This window comes from Zonotrichia leucophrys, chromosome 1 (assembly GCF_028769735.1).
Source record: "Zonotrichia leucophrys gambelii isolate GWCS_2022_RI chromosome 1, RI_Zleu_2.0, whole genome shotgun sequence".
Taxonomy (NCBI): domain Eukaryota; kingdom Metazoa; phylum Chordata; class Aves; order Passeriformes; family Passerellidae; genus Zonotrichia; species Zonotrichia leucophrys.
Window position 1 is genome coordinate 93,530,170 of NC_088169.1, and position 17,622 is coordinate 93,547,791.

General features: G+C 40.0%; 1 protein-coding gene across 9 annotated transcripts in view; it reads left to right on the forward strand.

The window, feature by feature from the left end:
- The first annotated feature begins 2,159 nt into the window (after positions 1–2,159).
- Positions 2,160–17,622, forward strand: part of STXBP5L (syntaxin binding protein 5L) — a 185,245-nt gene continuing 169,782 nt past the window's right edge. For 7 of the 9 annotated variants that reach the window (XM_064722676.1, XM_064722666.1, XM_064722730.1 and 4 more), the window contains exon 1: positions 2,160–3,417. In XM_064722676.1, coding sequence (XP_064578746.1) covers positions 3,229–3,417 — 189 coding nt within the window. In that variant the 5' untranslated portion in view covers positions 2,160–3,228. The remainder of the gene's footprint in view (positions 3,418–17,622) is intronic. The other 2 variants (XM_064722685.1, XM_064722720.1) reach the window with 1 other exon arrangement.

Sequence of the window (17,622 nt, forward strand, 5' to 3'; positions counted from 1 at the left end):
TCTGAGGGAGTATCTAATCATCAATACCCAGTTCTCCATAGTGATTCTCTGGAAGGGAAATGTTGTTGGTATTCAAAAAATGTCTGCACCTTATTCCAACTCCAAAGTTATCATTCATTCTTCTAATTTTCATCCTTTTCTTGACTTAAAACAAACTGTCTTATCTCTGTCCTCCCCAGAACTGTAAAACTATTGTGTTATCAGATTTTCTTCCTCTAGTACCCTCTGACTCCCAGACAGACTTTTTTGCAAGTCTCTCTGATATTTTCTTCATCTTAATTATTTTCATTTTTAACCTTATCTTTCCCTTCCCTATTTACAATTCATGTAGTTATCTTTCTTTTGGGTTTTGTTAGCCTTTCTTTTTTTTTAAAACTTGCATTGCCTCTGGTGAACATAGTATTAGTAGGACATGACATTCTTTAAATAGCTTCAACTGGGTTTTGACTTTTCCTCATTCTTCAAAACTCTGTACTTTTATCTTTACAGATTTGCTTACTCAGTTCCATTCCCTTTTTCATTTCTGTCTGCTTGTTATAGTCCTCATATATTTTGTTTCCCATACAAAGTTTTGTCCCTTTTTTCCTGGCTACAGAAACCTATCAACCTTCCCAGTTTCATCAGCAATTTACCCTTTATTTTTCATGAGGGCATTAAGTGAAGCTACGCTTATTCTTTGAACTTTACTGCAATCTTTTTATCATGCAGATGGGGAGTACCTGTGGACACAAAGGGATGAGCTAAAGCGTAAAAAAAAAAAAAAAGTATAAATCTCAGTGTAAGATGCTGAAATAAAAACTAGGATTCATAGAATCAAATTTGGGGTTAGAGTGGATATTAGAACTACACTAAGCACCCCTAAAACATGTGAAAAGTTAGGTGACCAGTGTGCACTCATTGGTCACCTCAAGTGTGAAGAAAGTACAACACTTTGGTGAGGTGTTAAAGATTAATTCCTATACAGGAGAGGTGCTATGTGCTTATTCCTTACACCACTTTATTCAGTTCTCGGCTTCCAACCACGTTGACAGCACTGTGCCATGAGTCACTTTTAATCGCTGCCTCATTTGTTCCTGACCTGAATAACCTTTTAATAGAAGCTTGTGTGCAGTGTAACACCTCCTGTGCCGGATCGCGCTTCAGAGGCCACAGAGCTGTCCCCAGCCATTTGCACGGCTTCGGAGCGAGCCTCCGAAGGGCAGCCCCGGGTCCTTTGTATTCCTCCCGGGAAGGAAAATGGGATTTGCCCCCGAGGAGGCAAGGTCAGTGTGAGGGCTGAGCACGGACCCGCACAGACCCCTCCGAGCAATGGGGGCTCCTCTCAGGGCCGCTCCTCACACCGCCGAGAGCGTCACGGCCCGTGGCATTTGCACAGAACCACAGAATATCCTGGGATGGCAGCGACCCGCAAGGATCGCAGAGTCCATCTTTTGTCCTTCTTGTCCTGCACAGGACCATGCCCAAGAGTCACACCATGTGCCTGAGGGAATTTCCAAACACTGCCTGAACTCTGTCAGGCTGGGTGCTATGATCACTTCCCTGGGGAGCCCGTTCCAGTGCCCCAACCACCCTCGGGGTGAAAGAACCTTTTCCTAATATCCAACCAAAGTCTCTCCTGACACAACTTTATGCCGAATTTTGGGTCTGTTCGACGTCCCGCACGCAGCTGAAGCTGCGACACCAACTTTCAGTTCCACCCACCGCCATAAACCCTGTTCTCTTCCAGCCCCGCTGCCCCGAGGCCGCTATACCTCAGCAGCTCCGCGGCCGCTGCCGCTCTCGCCGCAGTGGGGCGGGAGCTCCCCTGGCCCCGCCCATCCCGTCGGGCTGGGGGCGGGGCGTCGCGGAACTGCGCTTCTATTGGTGGGAGTGGGTGCCCATCCTCACAGCACTCCAATCAGAGACTGCGGATCGCGAGGGCCGTCAGACATCGCTTGTTCCCTGTCTGGAGCCGCCCCTTCTGCCCTGCCCGCCAGTCACGTTCCAGCGGCCAGCTCGCAGCAGGGTATAGGAAAGCGCGCGTGCCTGTCAATCACTAACGTCTCCCCGCCCTCTCCCCCGCCCACAGCCGAGCAGGCAGCGGGGGCGGGGCGCGGGCTGCGCGCTGCTGCGGCAGGCGGGGCCTGGCGGACGGGGGCGGGAGGCAGGGAAAGAGAGGAGGAGGAGGAAGGGCGAGGAGGAGGAGCTGCGGTTGACGCCGGCGGAGCTTTCAGTACCTCGGAGAACGGCTGCGAGCGCGCCGGGCGGGCGGGAGCCGCCACCGCCACCCTCCGCTGCCCGCTCACCTGCCCCGCTCCTCTCCGCTCCTCACCCGCCCCTCCCCGCCCCGCGTCCCCCCGGCGCCCGAGGGAGCCCGGTCCCGCCGGAGCGGTTCTGGGGGGAGAGCACGGCAGCGACACAGGCTCGGTGATCGGGACGGGCGGGGGTCCGTCAGCGCAGGGACGGGACGGGTGGTCAGCCCGGGACGGCCGGACCGGCTTAGGGGGTCGCTCGCTGCCGTCGCTCCTCACGGAGCGGCGGCCGGGGCGGCGAGGAGAGCGAGGGGGCTCGCTGCCCGCACCTCGCACCCTGCCGTGGAGCCCGAGGGGAGAGACAGGAGCGCCGAGTGCGGCAGCGGCTGCCGGCATTTGCTGGGCTGGGCAGGGAACCAGAGCAGGAGTCGCACCCGCGGCTGGGAGCGGGGAATCGCTCCGCGGAAACCTCGGGGGCAGAGATACCTCTGGCTCCAAGGGGTTCTGAGGGGAAGGGGCAATTGAATGTAGACGCATTTTAGTAGTTTGGCTGAAATAATCAAGTGCCGAAGGCAGATCTTAGGCAGATGAGGTAGAGGGATGGATCCCACTGTTTTGGATGCCAGCTTGAATTTTTTATTTACTTTTCTGTTTTGACCACTGCTAAATGTGGGTTTTGCGAGCGAACCCGATGGCGGTTGTTCCATTGTTCCTTGTTTGAATGTAAATCTTAGTCCTGCTGCTTGTGGATTTTTTATTTATTTATTTATTTATTTTTGGAAAGGACCATTCCAGGTAGCTTTTGCGTCTGGCAAAATGAAGCCTTTGTATTTTTCGATCAATTATACCTAATATTGACATTCTGTTTGGTACAAGAGACTTAAAGTGCTGCCTCACTCAGAGGACCATTAAAGACTTTCTCGGTCGCTACATGTAGCTGAATGTGTTACGACACATCCTTTCTCCCCCCTCAAATCCTCCTAAAGATTTTTCCAAAATGAAGAAATTTAATTTTCGCAAAGTTTTGGATGGTTTAACTGCCGCATCCCCTGTTGGAAGCAGTGGCGGTGGCAGTGGAAGTGGGGCTGGTGGCTCCGTGCACCCAGGAGGGACTGCGGGAGCTGCAGGGACACCCAGAGAGGAGATCCAGGAGACGCTCACTTCAGATTATTTTCAGATCTGTAAGGTAAAGGCTGTATTTTTATTTTCTATGGAAATAATAAAATCTACTCTGGATGGGGGGGTGTGTGTGGGGGGGGGGGGTAGTAATATGATACCAATAAGCGTTTTACTTGAGAACTGCAGTGGTTGTATAAGGACTTTGGAATGAAAAGACAGAGATCCAGTGCATGCTTTTTTCTTCCTGCTGCAGAGTTGGGGTGCTCAGTAAATTAATAGAAATCTTGATTTCAGCACTCAGGGCTGAATTCCAAGTTCACACTTGGACCCCAAACGGCTGACAGGATTGCGGACAGGAAAGCAAATCAAGTGGTGCTCGTACCGATAACATTTACAAGTCATTAGAAATTGAAGATTGTACGCATCTACTTCCCCTCCTCTCTCTTCCCATCCTCCCTGCTTTTCCTTCTCTGTTTTAAGAAAAAGGCAGAAGTTAGAAATACAAAACAGTGCAGTGACTACTGAGCCCAGGACTTCAGTTATTTGTGAGGAGCTGGATGTAGATTCATGGTGGCTGTTTACCATTAGTACTGAAGTTTCTGATTGCATGATAGCAAACTTAGTGGGACAGCATAAATACCAAAAGTTGACAAATCTCTTCTGGTTTTTAATGTGTTGATCACTTCCCTAAGTGGGAATTTTCTGTAAGTAGAAAGTATAAGATATCCCTGTAGGTATTTTGGTTTGTATGCTTTCTGCAACAAAGCTTTTAGTGGTGGTTTTAAATACTTGCACCTGTAAAAAAGAACAAACTGTTTGGTACTTCTGATGAATTTTCTGGAATATGAAAATCATACTTTTGTAATGAAGACAAAATACAAAAGGAGATTATGGTCTTTTACCTGTCAGTTTCATGCGAATTCTGGTGGCTTTACTAGAAATTTTGTTTGCTTATTTGTTTTGATTCGAAGCTTCAAAACTAGAATTTTTAATTAGTGCAATTTGCATTACTAGGAGTAAATGGACTTCACCCATTAAAGTATACTTTGCTTTTATTAATCAGATACAAATCGATCTGAAATTTAGATGACAGTCTACTCCAGCACATCATTATTTCTTTTTTGTGTTTGGAAAGAAAAAAGAAATATAAATAACCAAGATAAACCTATGAGACATTTTGTGTGCAGACCTGGTCCTTGTGAAACACAGAGCTTCCCTGATCTCAGATACCATGTTTCCAATTCTGTTTGGCTTGCAGCTACAGCTGGTGTCAAAACTCTTGCAGAGTTCAAGGGGGAAAGAACGAGCCCCTATGGCTTAAAGACTCAGAGACCTTTAGATAGGTTCTACAAAATACTATTTCTTTTTTTCTTATAGTTCTTTGTCATTCTGAACCACAACAGGTTCCAGCCTTTTGACTCAAATGATTCTGTAGTTTAATAGAGTGTCAGTGATGAGTGCATTAGATTCATACCTGCTTGCCAGGCTTGGATTTGACTACTTTTGCTTAGGTACACAGTAATTTAGCATTTTATGAAACTCCAGGTATTCAGTACAGTGATTTCCGTTTTTTGTCACGTCAGTAAAAAGATAACACGAACAATCAAGGTACATAATTCAGAGATTTCTAGGTAAGGCTAAAAATCAACATGGTTTTTCATGTTTAAGTCATGTGATAAGGACAAAGATCTGTATTTAGTGATATATATATTCTTATTTTGTATGGCATATTTGTGAAAGTAAGCAACATAAGGTGAAATGAATTTTCTTTTCCTCATCTCCATTATTTCCCTTGTTTACTTTGATATTACTTGAAGACAGTTAGTGTTATGTCCTGATAGATGTGTAAAGGACTATGTCATTTGAAGAAGATTTCAGTAGCTAATATTTGCCTGTCTTAGCTCTCAGGTTAAAATGCTCTCAACAAAGTAAATATTTGTGTAGGAAACCTTTTGGTTGCTTGCAGCAGCCCTTGCTTCTGAATGTATGTCACTGCAGAGGTCTGTGGTACACAAAACACCGGATCCCTTTTTCCAAGATACAAAGGTATGCCGAGAGCAAACTTGCAAACCTCCGGGTGCTCGTGTGCTCCCGACGCTCCGCAGTGTTTATGGCACGGGCTGCACCTCAGGAGCTCCGGGAGCTGGCTGAAGGAAGCCCCAGGAGCTGCGAGGGTCCTGGGCTGCTGCAAGGGAGCAGCGGGGCCTGAGGCGGGCACAGCTTCCCCCTGCCTGCTCCAGGGGCCACAGCCCTGCCAGAATTTGTACCTCGGTCCGTCTGCGTCGGATGAAGAGTACACCGCACACACATAACCCAAATTCTGCCCTCCCCGAGCTTCTGCTGTGCAGCACCTCTGGAATTTCAGCTGGGTATTTGCATGTTCAGTTACATAAGTTACACGGGCTGCATATTCCAGGATCTGTGATCCTGCTGCACGCAGAGCTGTGTAAAGCTAATGGCAGTTTTGGTTTGTTACCCTGCAGGGTCGAGGCCTCTGGGCTAACAGCCTAAGTAGCACCTCAGAGTGGTTTTCCTTTCTTTGCTGGTTATAAAAATCCTTATTTAGAAGGGAAGCATAAAAGCTGAATCATACTTAAGCATTAAAGGGCCTTTCCCTGCAGTTTTTTATGTAAATAAGTTGCCTTTCTGAAGTTAGTGGGAGGTCTGCTTGACTGAAAACACAGATGCAGTCCTCTAGCAGAACACTGTTTTGAACAGCAACGCTCCTGATTTCATTTGTAACACACCTGAAAGCCAGCTCTCCATTTTGTGGCATTTTTAGATTGGTTATGACCACAGTGTCTTTTTGAGATACAGATTAGAGTTTAACAGAAGTAAACTGAATATTTTACACTGAGATGCTCTCAATGAGTTACTTTTGGCCTTTATATTTAAATCATTAATGTCATCTTCCATATTGAAATAATGAAATATTCTTGAAGCTATTACGTGTGAAATAGCTACGTCCTGTTTTAAGCATGATAAATTTATGTGTTGGTAACTGTAGTAATGAATCAGTGGCACCAATTTCAAAGTATTCAAGCAGTGTGAAATATTGTCTTACCTATTTTGTGACAGCAGGAAGCTGTACAGTTTAAGCTGCATCTAGGGGCTGCTCTTGGGATTAGGTGTCCAAGTGGAAATCATGAAAATATTGATTATAGTTCACATTAGTTGAATTGAATATGTGAGATGGCAGCATCATCCTAAAACTAGGCATGATCCAGTAGAATAAGCTACTAAAGTCTATGTTAATGTTAATTGGGATAGACCTAATTTCCTTGGGTTTGCTTCTTTGTATTTTCCCTCTGTATTTGTGCTGTTTCTTTTTCTCTGGCAAGCATTTTTAGGCTCACCTGGGTTTGTTCAGACCATCCAGAAACTAAAATATGGCACTGGGGAAAGATCTGCTATTAATAAAGGAAGTGAGAAGCTCACAGTTAGGGTGTTTTAAATCTTTTAGGTAGAACTTTGAGCAGATGGAACATAAAAGGAGAAAACAGTGATTTTATTACTTTTTCAGAAGGTTGCTTGTTAGGGGATGACACATTTGGGAAGAACTGAATAAGAATGAAGATGTACATTTTTTTGGTACGTGAAGTACTTGTTCCTCGTGAAAATAGGTCCCCCATGTAGAACCACTCAAGGTTTTCTTGGAGAACAATCATGGGGTTGAATTGAATTTGCAGAGCATGAGGTTAATAACTTTGAAATCAAGACCTCAGTTAAGAGCACAGTAACAGTTGTACTTTACCAGGTATATAATTAATCTACTCTATCAGAGTTTCTTTTGCTGTGGGCAGCAACTGAGTACCCTTGAAAAGGTCCAGGAACTGGCAATTTAATCTTCTCAAAGAATTGCTTCCCAAATGGTTATGGACTACCTTTAAACCCCAAAGCATGAGATTTCTGTTCTTTTCCAAACTGGTCTTCAGTGTTATTACTGGGTAGCAGTGCAACACAATAAACCTCCTTTAACTCTTGCTGTATTATTTATATTGACAGTATAGTCATAGTTTCAGTATGTTCATTACCCAGGCTTTATGCAAAACCCATGGAGGCCAGAACAGTTTTAGGCTAACAAAAACTGATATGGAATCCCATGGCCAATTGCAATTGTGCTTTCCTAATCCTGCTTATGTTTGGCAAAAACAGGCCTTCCAGATACAGTCAATGAGTTAAATCCCTTAACTATCTGGATTTCCTATCAGGTGGTCTTAAATTTAAATTCTGAGAGTTTATAGATTATAATACTTTATTTTGTCAAGTTATGAAGATAAACATGTAATCCTTCTGACAACAGCCTAGTAGGTATTTTATTTATCATGCAAATGCTACATGACACTGTAGTTCAGTGATGACAGAGAGAAGATGGATTTTGGAATGGCAATTTAAGCACAGTGCTGCAGGAGCACATTTTTGATTATGAAGTATTAAAAACGAAAAGAACCTTGTTATAAGCTATCCACAGTGTTTTAGTCAGTTTGAGCTGTTTGGTTAATCTGTCTTGTTTTCTTGCTGAGGTCATACAGAGAGAGCAAAAAATAAAATGTTTGCAAAGTGGTACATTTTAGTGAAATCCAATTTTAAAATTAGTATGAGCTTTTACTTGAAAGTTCTCAGAGTTCATTTAATATTTAAGTGGTAAATAAAATAATGTGGGGAATTATTTTTTTTCCCTCTATACCAGAGTTTGGATCTAAAGTTAGGTGCCGAACCCTATTCTGTTTAAAACTACAGAGTCATAAATGACACCTCTAAATTAGATTATAGTAATTTCATTAAATTTGTGATGAGCATAATCTATTCTTCTTTTTTAAGTGTTTATATTAATTAGAAATAGGACTTACCCATGGGAAAGAGCATAGCACATAAAAAGCTTCTTTTGAAAGAATTTTGAAGATTTTAAGGTACCTGAAGTAGTATAACTGGATTCACTTGTTTGGGTTTTTTTGTGCAAATGTCTGTATTTTTCTATTTTTAATCCTAAATGAAGTAATGCACACCCTTCATGGCCAGCACATGCAATTACATCTTCAAGATTATTTCCAGACCTTTAAGGTCATTGAATAAAGCACTCAAAAAGTTCCACATTTCTTAAATACCTTTGTTTGCACAGACAACTTTTAATTACATGATCCCATATTTCTTCTATAGGTTTAATTTAGCAGAACAAATAGTATTTGCTCATAGGAAAGTACTTCAATATTTCTTTGCATACTTAAAACTCAGAGCATGCCCGAATATTAAGTTCCCCATGGACTTTTCCAACAGAAGTGCTCACCACTGTAGTTCTGAAAGCTTTATAAACATTAATGAATTGACCTTCATAATATTTCTGTGAGATGGAAATGATATTATCCCTGCAGTATAGATGCCACAGAAAAGCCAAAATGTTCAGGGTCCCCTGTTTTGAGTTTCCAGCTTGACCTGCTTTGCATCTGTTTTTCTTTTTAGCATATTTAACTTAGCCCACATCTTCCCATTGGGCCTCCCATTGTGTTCACATTCTGTTGCACATATTCTGCACAATTGCAGAGTCATCTTAAGGTTAGTTGTTCTTTTTATATGCCCACCTTAGATAGCCAGAATGACTCTGAATTTCCTTTCTGTCTCAAATGACTGCAGATGGATTTCTGGCTCCACTGTACAATGGCAGAAGAAGATAATTAATTCCTACAAGAGGAGAACAAATTCATACGGCATAGATTAACTTATTTCGTGTATTTTTTATTTGTTTTGCTTTTTATGGTTGACCTTGCATTTTTAATAATATAAGAATGAAAGAATTGCAAGTTGAGTAGCAAGGGATCCTTGAGGATCACTGAGTTCCACTCTTGATTTCACAAAGGGAAACCTAAAGGTTAAGATATTTGCTCTAATTTTGTGTCCCATTTCATGTGGGTGTTTTTTTTTTTTTTTTTTTGGTCATTGGTTTGGTAGTTTTTTGGAGTTTTTTTCTTAATCCATGGGATCATAGATGTTGGAAGATCATCTGTCCCAACCCCACTCCATGGGCACAGACACTTTGCACCAACCAGGCTGCTCAAGGCTCCATCCAGCCTGGCCTTGAACACTGTTATGAATGGGGTATTCACAATTTCTCTGGGCAACCTGGGCCACTGCCTCACCACCCTCACAGTAAAGGATTTTTTCCCAATATCTAATCTGAATCTACTCTCCTTTAGGACAATGGGACACAAATTGAAGTTGTTTCCCCTGGTAAAAAGTCCCTCTCCAGCTTTATTTTAGCCCCTTTTAGATACTGGCAGGTGCTCTGAAGTGTCCCTGTACTCTTCTCCAGGCTGAACAACTCCAACTCTAGTGGGAACACTGGCTATATTATTTCTCACCTGAGGGTCACCAGGTAGTTAATGAGAATTTTTCTCACTATTGCAGTGGGAAAAGCAATTTTTAATCTCTTGTAGGAGGGATGGAAGAGATTCAGACTCCTTGACTCACAGTGTTCTGATTGAGGAGCTGTCACATAAAAAGTTGGTTGCATAAGCCACTTTCCCCCCAGCTTACTTCTGGAAGAAAAATACTTACACTTAATTTTTTAAATAAATTACCAAGAAATTACTTAGAGGTTTTTGGCTAAAAATATAAAGATTATATTTTTTCCAGATAGAAATGCATATTCTGTGTAAAACATGCAGCTGTCCTCAGTGGAGCTGGACTAAATCCAAGACAGACCCCATTCTCACTTTGTTTAGATGAATATGCACTCGTGTCTGCTTCCTATTCTGAGACATCTGATACTCCCTGGTGTATGAGTTATGCCCAAAACACTTTTTGAAGTCTCTGTGAAAATGCTATGAAAAGTTAGTGTATTCACTTTATAAACTGAGGAAAGGAAGCAGTAGAGGGTGAACTAAAACACCCCTAAACTACATGAATATAGCAGTCTGTTGGCTATTCTCAGAAAAAGTGCTTATGAAAGTAGCTTGTGGAGTATATTAATTTGTCACAATGTGTGTTAGAGTCATTACAGGGGAAAATTAGAGGACTGTAGGATTAGAAATACAAGTAATGTGCATCTGTGGAGAGCAGAGAAAGCAATATTATTAGGTACAGATGGCTGGCAAGTGTGCTCAAATGTAATAAGATGTTATCTTTGTGCAGTGCTGTGTCCATTCCTAGCAGATCACCAGCAAAGACTATGAATAATAAAAAGTACTAGGCACAATCTGTCACCTGTAGCTAGGGTCAAAGTCTGAGGAGGTGCACTCTTTATGGTTCCTTTGAAGTGAAGTTGCCTGTAGTACTGAAAAAACCCCAACCTCAGTATTCAAGGCTTTGAGTTGATGAATGCATGGAGCCAGAAGGGGCCTTACTGAATTCTGTGGTGTGTATAAGTAGGTGCATGTGTGTATGGTAGCACGTCTTTTTTGCAGGATTCGAATCCAACAAATTAAAAATAACGCTTCTATTTCATTTAAATGTCTGTTATGTAAGAATGCTGTGAGGTCAAACACTCAGAAGTCAGGTCCCTTATTCAGCCAGTACCCAATTATGTCTAGATGTGAGGCAAATCTATTTTTATTTTCTTCAAGTGTTTGCTAATATTTTGTTCCTGTCCTCCCTCACATTTGTTTTGAACATTATACAACATGTGAGGAGGATGAATGCTATTCTGTGTTCTTTGCAACAGTTCTTGTGAGAAGATCTCTGTGTTATCCACTGGACATCACAAAAATAGTAAATAATAATAAATTCATGAATGCTCATCTCTGCTTCATTCATCCTGTTCCATCTATTGTATCCCTTCAGGGTGGAGATGTGCTCTCAGTTACAGCTGCCCATCATCACTTGTGTTACAGATACATTCCATGGAGCTGTGGATGAAACTTGATTTTACTGAGTCCACAGATCCCTGCTTTATTCGTGTTTGTCCCTACATCTATTTTGAAATGCTCCCTGAATGAGGCAAGGGTGGGAGAATTGGCCTGTGGTTATGTAAACAGAGATCTGGTTCTTGGGATCCTTCCTTGGTGCCTGAGCTGTGTCCTTGGTAGCTCCATAGGCAGTGCACAGGGGGACAGTGATGTGCAGGATCTGCTGGATTTCACTGCTGTGAGAGGGTAAAAACCTGCCACAAAATACCTGCATTTCATTTGGAATATACCTTCACCCTGTGTGAGGTGAGATGCTGGCTGTCATTTTCAGATTAAGTTCTCAATTCAACATCCGAAAAAAAAATTCAAATTGAATACAGCATGTACACAGAAAGAAGGTGGGAGAAGATTAATTATGAATTAGTATTAAATAGTGAACAACATTGTAAATGCTAGCAAGGAAATCTGGTAATAGCATTTGTATACAAGAATGGCAAATTACATTGCAAAACAGATTTTCACAGGAATAAACCAATAACACAGATTATCTTTGTATCAAAGTGGTTTTAACACTCTGTTTCTCTAGCTTCCTCCCCTGCCATTCCCCAGACCAAACCCCCCACCCTTCAAGAACTTTATCACAGCAATAACGTTTTTTCAATCCCCCAGTATGGCTGGGGTTTTTTTTTAAACAAAAATATTTTGAAAGCAGCAACCGAAGCATTTGTTTCAGAGCAGAAACCACAATCAGCCATAACAGAACACAATTAGTCTAAAGTAGTGAAGTTTCAGAAAATCCAAAAATGGGAAGTCATGCAAAATTAATTAGTGTTATTGTTATGTTGATCTGATGTAAACTTAATAAAAACAGATTTCTTTTTGTTTAATTTCTTATAAAGTTACAGAATTATCTTATTCCCTATATCCACAGTCACAGTGAAGACAAAATATTTTCCTTTCAGGGCCATCAGATAAGTTGAATGATTTTGCAATTCTTTTGCATGGCCCTGAAGCAGATCTCCATCAGGCAGATGATGTTCTGAAGCAGCCTGTCTCAGGTTCTAGAGTGAGACAGTTAAATGATGCAATGACAAAATCAATGGAGCTGCTGTTGGAATCGCTTTGATTATAAAGGTTTGCCATTTGGTGGACTAAAGTCTTGCTTAAGTAGGTAGGCCAAAATGAACTTTGCAATCAGTAGTTTAGGGTTGGGATTTTTTTATAATTCTCCATTAAAGACAAGGGTAGATATAGTTTTATGAACAATCAAGACATTTCTCCATATGCTGATGCCCTGTTTCTTCTTGCCAGTTTACATGGCAATAGGGGGAAGTATATGATACCATATTTACTTCCCTTTTTGTATATTTGCCTGGGATTTGTTGTGGTGTTTTTATTTTGTTTGTTTGTTTTTGATTGTTTGGGGTTTTTTTGACTTGGGAGAGTTCTTTTAGAGAGAATAGGAAGGAAAGAGGTGCAAGAATTTTGCCTACATCATTCTCCCTTGGACTTGGGATTTCTCCAAAGGGCATAATGCCTCTCTTGGGATGGTTATATTCATGTATTACCCTGTAACTTATTATGCTGTAACTCATTAAGCTGCCAAGCAGTTGCTTGGCCATAGCTGCACTGATTTAAATAAATCCAGAAAGTGATATTAAAATTCAACCCCTTTAGCTTTGGCAGGAGGGGCTGGACCAGACAGTCTACAGAGTTCCCTTCCAACCTCACCTGAGCTGGGGATAACGAAGCTTATGGATCAGTGTAATTTTCTTTATTTGTGGATTTTCCTGTTTAAATGATATTAATTTCGTATTTTTGATGCGCTCCAGTGTATTTCAAAGGACAAGCATGAAGAGAATGCTTTTTGAAATTCAGAAGGCCTTATTTTTCCCCTGTGGTTTGCTTAGCTTGGCTGTTTGTATCTATATGAATCACATCTAAATAGGACCATCCTTATTTAATAGCCTAACATCTAGCTTGCAGAACTGAAAATGACAGTGGAAAAACACATCTCTGAAGTATCTGCAGAGATCTTTGTTACAGAAAAAAAATTTTGTATGTTCATTGTACAAAAATGTATAATAGTGAAGTCAGGTAATTTCATATAGTCTAAAACCTCTCTTATTTTTCATATAATTATCAGTGTGTAATATTTGTGAAACAAAACTTTTAAAATTCAGGCTGTATTTGAAGTCTATTATATCCAGGACAGCTGCTTTCTCAGAATTCTACCATAGCTAATTAAGTGACATTTTATAACAAAGTAAGTTCCATATTATGAAAATTAAACACCAAACCAAATTTGCCTATTACTACAAGTATTATTCTTCTATGCCAGAAGTTTTTGTAGAGGAATATTATGAAATTGTGCTTGTTTCTTAAACATATCTTTTCTTCCTGCCCCAATATTCCTATTTCAGTAACACTTCTCTTTTGTGCCCGCATTTTCCATGTATTTTCTTTACTGTATTTTTCTCCACCAATCCTGATCTCCTTTTTCTTCCTCTCTGTTTCATTGCTGCTGGTGAGGATAATAAGCTCATAAGAAATGGCCTGCTGAGACAAACCCATGGTCCATATCTCCCAGCAGTCAGTCTCTGACAGTGGCAGCAGAATTGTCACTTGGGGAGGGTAATAAATTCCATCACTTTGTGCAGTCCATTCCCTTTCCAATTTCCCATCATTCACCATCACTGGATTTGATAGTCAGAGGGAGTATCTTTAGCTGGTCCTTTTAAAATCCATTTATCAATCATGTCAATGAATTTGTCCCATTTTTTCCCCCCATTTTAAACTAATCTTTAATTTGTTTTGAATTCCTCCATGGCTTTGCCAAATATGTTTAGCTTGCCCACTCACTTGTTTATGAAAGTCTTAGTACAAACACAAACAGCTCTCAAGCAATGGGCTCACACAGGTTTTCTACAGCAGCAGAATGATGCCCTCTGTGTTATTCCTTATGCTCTTCCTCATGATGTCCAATATTACTTGGCTTTTTGAGGTTGCTGTTGAACATTAAACCAAATATTTCAGAGGAATGACAACCGTGCCCAGAAATCACTTTGCTGAGTTATAAATGCTAGTTCCAATTTCAGCATTGTGCAGTTCTAGTTAAGATTTTTTTTGTTCTTCTAGATATCTTACATCTATTCACACTGAAGCTCATTTATCAACTTCTTGCCCAGTTAAGTCACTCTAATGAAGTCTTTCAGGAGCTGGTCACTGGTAGTTCTGAAATTCACTATCCAAAGGAGCATAGTATTAGCTCTGAGATAGAGACTTCAGGGTTCATTACCTTTTATAGGTCATTAAAGACAATGAATAGAATTGGTCCAAGCATGGAGAACTCTACTTGTGAATTTTCTTCATGGTAAGAATCCATAAAACTCTGTCCTTTGTTTTCTGTGATCTAACCAGCTTTCAGTCCACAAAGAAATTTCTTTAGTCCCATGACACTTCTGTTTCTCTAATAACATTGCAGTGGAATATTATTGGAAGGCTTTTGGAAAACTTATGTATATTCATATTCCCTTTATTTACTTGCATGCTGACAGCTTCACAGAATTAGAGAGAACTAGTCAGACATGATTTCCCATTGAAGGAACTCTGCTGACTTCTGCAACAATCTTTATCTGTGTGCTCTGTTAGTCTTTATTTTATCATCTTGTCAGGGACAGCAATCAGCTTTCCCAGTCTACAGGTCCAGAGTCCTTTTTGTAAATGGCTTTTTCCAGATGACTGTTTCCAGCTTTACACCAAGGAAAAGAGCTATCTGTAGGTATATTTATGTAAGAAAAAAAAAACAAACTGAAGTTTTTTAGAAAATTCTGTGAATATGCTCAGAAGCCGTGGTTCCTATTAGAGGTTGGAGAACTAGATGGAATCAATAACTTGGGTTGGAAAATTGCAGCTAAGCTGTGAATTTTTACAAAAAGTATTACTTCAAAAAATGAAAACTTAACTAATAAAAAATTTATCTCTCCTGTGTTGTTTACTTTGGTTGGAAGCCTGCTGATACCTTGTCCTCTTTCCATTTTTAATGAGAAGGGATAAGTCTTACCAATCAGAGATTACAGATACAGTGATCCATAAATGGGGGATGTCATGGTCTTGTAGTGATATAATACATGGCAACTCATTTGTATAAGCACTCATTTTAATCACTACAGTCTTGGAGCACCACAGTACTAAAAATAGTATTGAAGTGGGAAAAATGCTGTAATCATTGTCATTTTTTAATTTCCGACATGGAGACTGGAGAGGTTTCAGTCAACACTTCATCCTCTGTTCTGTAAACCAATCAATTATTCTTCAATGACATTTTTGCATGTGGCATGTTGGTGACAATTTGGAAGTAGACTCTCTATACTGAGCCACATGTTTAGACTATGTAGTTAAATTTTAGCAAATGAACATATTCTCAAAAATTATTTACCTAAGTAGATCACTTTTGCTGTCAGATGTTAAATGAAACAAAGTGTCCATAAAATATTAGTAGAAAAGTTACAAATTTTAAGTTTATGCAAGTTTTCAGAAACATTTTTTGGCTAAAAACTCTATTAGTTGATACAGTTGAAAATTTTATCTGGTTCTGTTTTTTTCTGGAGCGAGAGAATGTTATAATTACTTTTATTAAAAAGGTGTTTTTGAAATCTGATATAAACTACCACAGAAGAAACGTTAAGAAAACTCTTTTGCTGAAGAATTGCATTATGCACCCTGTGAACAATTATACTGGATATTGCATATTAGTGCTAGTGCAATTTTTTTTTCAGCTAATGAAATCTATCATGGTAGTTTAGACTGAAAAAGACCATTATGTTCTGTACAGGATATTAAAATGTTCATTGGTAGATTACTAGGAAGCCCAAATAATCAATTTCCCATATTAATTTAAGTAAATTGTTTGTGTAAAGATTATTTTAATGATATATACATGCAATTCACTGCTTAAAATGATTTAGAAGAGAATTTAGGAGAAAATAACTAAGCTGAACAGAGATTTATGCTGAAATTGTATCTGCATTTGTAATTGTTCTGTTTCAAGTAAATTGTTTTGCATATTGCACAGAAACTGTATGTCCTAGGGAGCAGAGCCTGCCTCTAGAGACAGCGTGCCCAAAAAGGAGACATTAAAGGAAGCTGGGTAATGTGGAGAAAAGCAGTCCTGGCTCCATCTGCTGTCTGGTTTTTCTCTCTCCCTTTTATTTTTTGGCAGCTTCTTTCTTGGGGTATTTGGGACAGGTAGGCCCCTGTATATTTCTTTGATCACAGGCTGATTTTTAGCCATACTTCTACTTTTGCCTGATATTGACCCCAACTACTTTGTTTTGCATTTCTGAGCACCACTGATACTTTTGTTCTCTGTTTTTCCTACTGGACATAACTCAGATAAAGTAGGAATGTACTTTGTTTTTTTTTTTTTTTGTCACCCTAGGATCAAGTTAATTTTGTAGCCTTCTTTTCTTTTTCATATGTATTAGTAAATGCTGTAAGGAAGCCCAGCCACAGTTCTGGAACTCTTACTCATCCTTACACTCAGGTTCACTCGATCTGTATCAAAGCAAAGCTGAAAAGTCTACTCCAAGCACTGGCTTTTCATGTCAATCTTTCTCACAGTCCTTTGAAAAAGAAAGGACCAAAAAGCTTTTGTTGGACCAAAGCTGAGGATAAGAACCTGGGAGTTTGGAGTGTTAAAGATTTTCCATGTTCTTTTGTTTAATTTTCAGAATAATTTCTGAGGCTGCACGAATTTGGGCCAAACCCTCAGTTATAGAGACATCATTTTCTGCCCTAACTCTGTACTGTACTACTTGGCTTTCCTTCCAAAATGGTTTTGTTCTTTTGGAATCTTAATAAATATAAACATTGTACTTGGAAGGTGTAATTTACTTGGATGTTCAATGGATTTCAACAAATTTTAAAAAATATTTTTCAAATGGCAGAATTTTGCAGTCACAGAAACCTCCTAATTTGGATTAGTCTAAATACTCAAATTTGGAAAATGGCTGCAAAATAGAAAGAGCCCTTTTGAGTCAATACTAGAGTTCAAAAATTGTACTGAGCTGTGATCCTGAAAAGATGTACATCACTGTTCTTTTAAAACAGAGTTCTATGTCAAATAAAGGACCCAATTAAAATTTCCAAATGGGAAATCTGACTCTAGATTGCAGAAATACTGAAAATACAATGCAGATCCTAAATATGTAGGCAAGGATGCAAATAGCTCTTTAAAAATATTTATCTTTGCATTCTTAGGTCTTAAAAATAGTACTGAAAACTTCAGTCATGGCTAAACATCAGAGAAGCTTACTGTGACTGGAACTGATAGGAATTCAAACTTTATTATAGACAACGTTTCTAAAATCAATAACTGAAAAAGGATAATTGGTGAAAATAAAGATTTTTCACATAAGGAAGAACATTTATTC